This window comes from Triticum urartu, chromosome 3A, assembly GCF_056163025.1.
Source record: "Triticum urartu cultivar PI428250 chromosome 3A, HENAU_Tu73, whole genome shotgun sequence".
Classification (NCBI taxonomy): Eukaryota; Viridiplantae; Streptophyta; class Magnoliopsida; order Poales; family Poaceae; genus Triticum; species Triticum urartu.
Genome location: NC_141875.1, coordinates 671,005,254 through 671,008,303, shown reverse-complemented (window position 1 = coordinate 671,008,303; position 3,050 = coordinate 671,005,254). Strand labels below are relative to the sequence as shown.

Below are 3,050 nucleotides of genomic sequence, written 5' to 3'. Positions count from 1 at the left end.
GGTGGCGGCATCGATTAAGGACGAGGCTAAGACTTGGGTAGTTGCGGGGGCTAGGTTGCTAGGGAATATTCTGCCGGGAGAGTGATCCTTTTGTTCGGACCTGAGTGGTCCTGTAACCATTAAAACTATGTTTTCTCTTCTGCTTAATTAATGAGATGAGGCAAAACTTTTGTCTCCGTTTCAAAAAACGAGGTGCCAGTTGCCCTAGTCTTCGTTCGAGATAAGAAACGAGAAAGAAGGGACGGCTAGCTGGGCGTGTGGATGAGGTGGTGTAGTGTAACACGGACGCAACGATCGCTAACTATCCAACGACGCAGGCTCGGCCGCCTACAAACGTTTACCAATTTTCAATAGAGTTGTTATATGCGTTACGTCACCACCAGTCGAACTCTCGTGGCTCGTCTACCAATCTTGCTGATCAAGTTGATCTGATGCAATTTAGTACCCATGGCACGAGCATCCAAAAAACAAGTCGTCACATTTTTTCTTGCAGCAGAAGCTGATAGTGATAACCGATAAGCGTGCGATCAACGCCAATGTGCACTATAAATATCAGGCCGTGTACGCGGCAACAAACATCCAACACAAAACCAAACAGGTCTTACGCAAGAAATGGAGAGCACCCAGAGCAACACAAGCGTGATGAACCATTTCATCCTGGTGCACGGCCTCTGCCACGGGGCCTGGTGTTGGTACAAGGTGGTCGCGGCGCTTCAGGCAGCGGGGCACCGTGTCACGGTGGTCGACCTCGCCGCGTCCGGCGCTCACCCGGCGCGAATCGATGAGGTGCACTCGTTCGAGGAGTACTCCCAACCTCTGCTTGACGCAGTGGCCGCGGCGCCAGAGGGTGGCGGCGAGAGGCTGATTCTGGTTGGGCACAGCCACGGCGGGCTCAGCTTGGCGCTAGCCATGGAGAGGTTCCCCGGCAAGGTCGCCGCGGCCGTGTTCGCAGCCGCCGGGATGCCGTGCGTTGGCAAGCACATGGGCGTCACCACCGAGGAGGTATGTCAATTGTTTATGGTTTTCCTTTTCTTATTCTCTGTTGAGTGCTTTTTAGTATTTGCGACAGAATCTTTGTTGAGTGTTTTTTTTGCGGGTGAATCTTTGTTGAGTGTTGACCAAGATATCCACTATATGTACGAGTCACGTATGTTGGTGAGGCCGGGAAGCTCGTCTTAGTCGAATATATACAAAATTTGATATGTTTCCAATATAACTTTAACAACAAGTTTCTGTTGTAACATATGTATATTATATAATAGTCAATAAAATTACAACACCACGAAAATATTACCTCCATAAATTAGCTGTCTTAGATAATTCTAGATATGGATGTATCTAATACTAAAACATGTCTATATACAACCATATGTAGAAAAATTTAAGAGAAATAATATCAAATGGAGGTAGTGTATTCCAAAATGAATATGTACATTTTTTAAGTATCTAATAATACCTCTATCCCCAATTAGTTATTTTAGTGTTCAAAAAAAATTAGTTATTTTAGATTTGTCTAGATAAAAATGTATCTAAATATGTTGAGATACATCTGTATCTAGACAAATCGTATCTAAATATGTTGAGATACATATGTATCTAGACAAATCTAAGGCAACTAATTTAGAACGGAATGAGTACTAATAAACTTTATAGGTAATCAAATTATAAATGTTTCTAGGAGGTTATATGAACCAATTTTTTGTTGGAATATAAAAGGTTGGTCTCTGACTCTGTAACTCCAATATTAATGCTAATGTTTAACTTATCTTGTGTTGATGCAATTAGTTCATGCGAAGAACATCATCAGAAGGACTCATGGACTGCAAGATGCTGCCAATCAATAGCAACCACGGTGCAGGGGTTGCAATGATAATGGGCCCAAACTTCTTAGCACGCAAGTACTACCAGCAAAGTTCACCTGAGGTGCACAACACGACTTAACATCCTATTGATCTCCCATAATGAACTAATCTCAACAACATGATTCTCCAAATATTCGCAAAAATAAATATACTAAGTCAATTAACTCTTCGCCTTATCCACTTTCTGTAGACCCATTATGTGATTCAATTCACAATGTTGATGCAGGATTTGGCCCTGGAAAAAATGTTGGTGAGACCGGGAAACCTGTTCATGGAGGATCCGGTGATGAAGGATGCAAGCCTGCTCACCGATACCAACTACGGGTCGGTGAAGAAGGTATACGTGGTAGCCAAGGCTGATGGCTCCAGCACCGAGGAGATGCAGCGTTGGATGGTGTTGTTGAGCCCCGGCACGGAGGTCGAGGAGATCGCGGGAGCTGACCACGCCATCATGAGCTCGAGGCCTAGGGAGCTCTGTGATGCTCTGGTCAAGATCGCCGACAGCTTAAATACTTGCTAAATTGTACGATATATATCCCTGGAAATCAATGTATGTGTGTACATGATTTTCATCTAAAAATAAATATGTTCAGTGATACTTTTAAATCAATGGAAACGATGTTAAGTAGTATTACCTTCATCCTAAAGATTTGTCTATCTACGGATGTATTTAACACTAAAACATATCTAAATGCATGTGTATCTAGACAAATGCAAGACAAGTATTCGAGACAGAGAGAGCAATACTTTTTTTCTACGAGTAAGTTTGATACAAATATGTCAAATATGCTTCTGATCATGATGCGATTACTTACTGGAAACCATTCAAATAAAAGAAATTATGTGGAAGGTGTGGATGTTCCAAAACTATAGGACACCGATATTGGCCAAATGTTCGGCCCGGGGAGGGGCCAGACCGAACGAAACCTTCGGTATGATCATTACTCACTGACGATTGATTTCGTTCGATAGGGAAACCCCCACAGCCTGAACGCCTCCTCAACGTCCATACCTACAGGACTTATCCCTATAAAAACTAATTGGAAAAAAGCCAAAAGTTAAACAAAAAGAAAAGACGAGATTTTTTCTATGACAAATAAAAGCCCAATTTTTGCTGTACTGAGAAAAAATGTCATCAACTTTAAAAACAAGAAAATTGCCATGGGTAATAAGTTTTTTTTTTGCAAT

General features: G+C 42.3%; 1 protein-coding gene across 2 annotated transcripts; it reads left to right on the top strand.

Moving 5' to 3' along the window:
* The first annotated feature begins 591 nt into the window (after window positions 1–591).
* Window positions 592–2,518, top strand: LOC147981361 (esterase PIR7B-like). Of its 2 annotated transcripts, XM_087517092.1 has the most exons (3): window positions 592–1,002; window positions 1,786–1,923; window positions 2,089–2,512. In XM_087517092.1, the coding sequence occupies exons 1-3, from the start codon at window positions 613–615 to the stop codon at window positions 2,380–2,382; spliced, it is 822 nt and encodes a 273-aa protein (XP_087373218.1). In that variant the 5' UTR covers window positions 592–612; the 3' UTR covers window positions 2,383–2,512. The 2 variants fall into 2 exon arrangements, with proteins under 2 accessions (XP_087373218.1, XP_087373219.1); XM_087517093.1 differs by lacking the exon at window positions 1,786–1,923 and having other exon boundaries at window positions 2,089–2,518.
* Window positions 2,519–3,050: the final 532 nt, after the last annotated feature.

Bases quoted from the DNA above. Each gene is read 5' to 3' on its own strand.
- LOC147981361 (XM_087517092.1), top strand. From the start codon at position 613: ATGGAGAGCACCCAGAGCAACACAAGCGTGATGAACCATTTCATCCTG. The intron at 1,003-1,785 runs GTATGTCAATTG...TGATGCAATTAG, and splicing joins TGGGCGTCACCACCGAGGAG to TTCATGCGAAGAACATCATC. The intron at 1,924-2,088 runs GTGCACAACACG...ATGTTGATGCAG, and splicing joins ACCAGCAAAGTTCACCTGAG to GATTTGGCCCTGGAAAAAAT.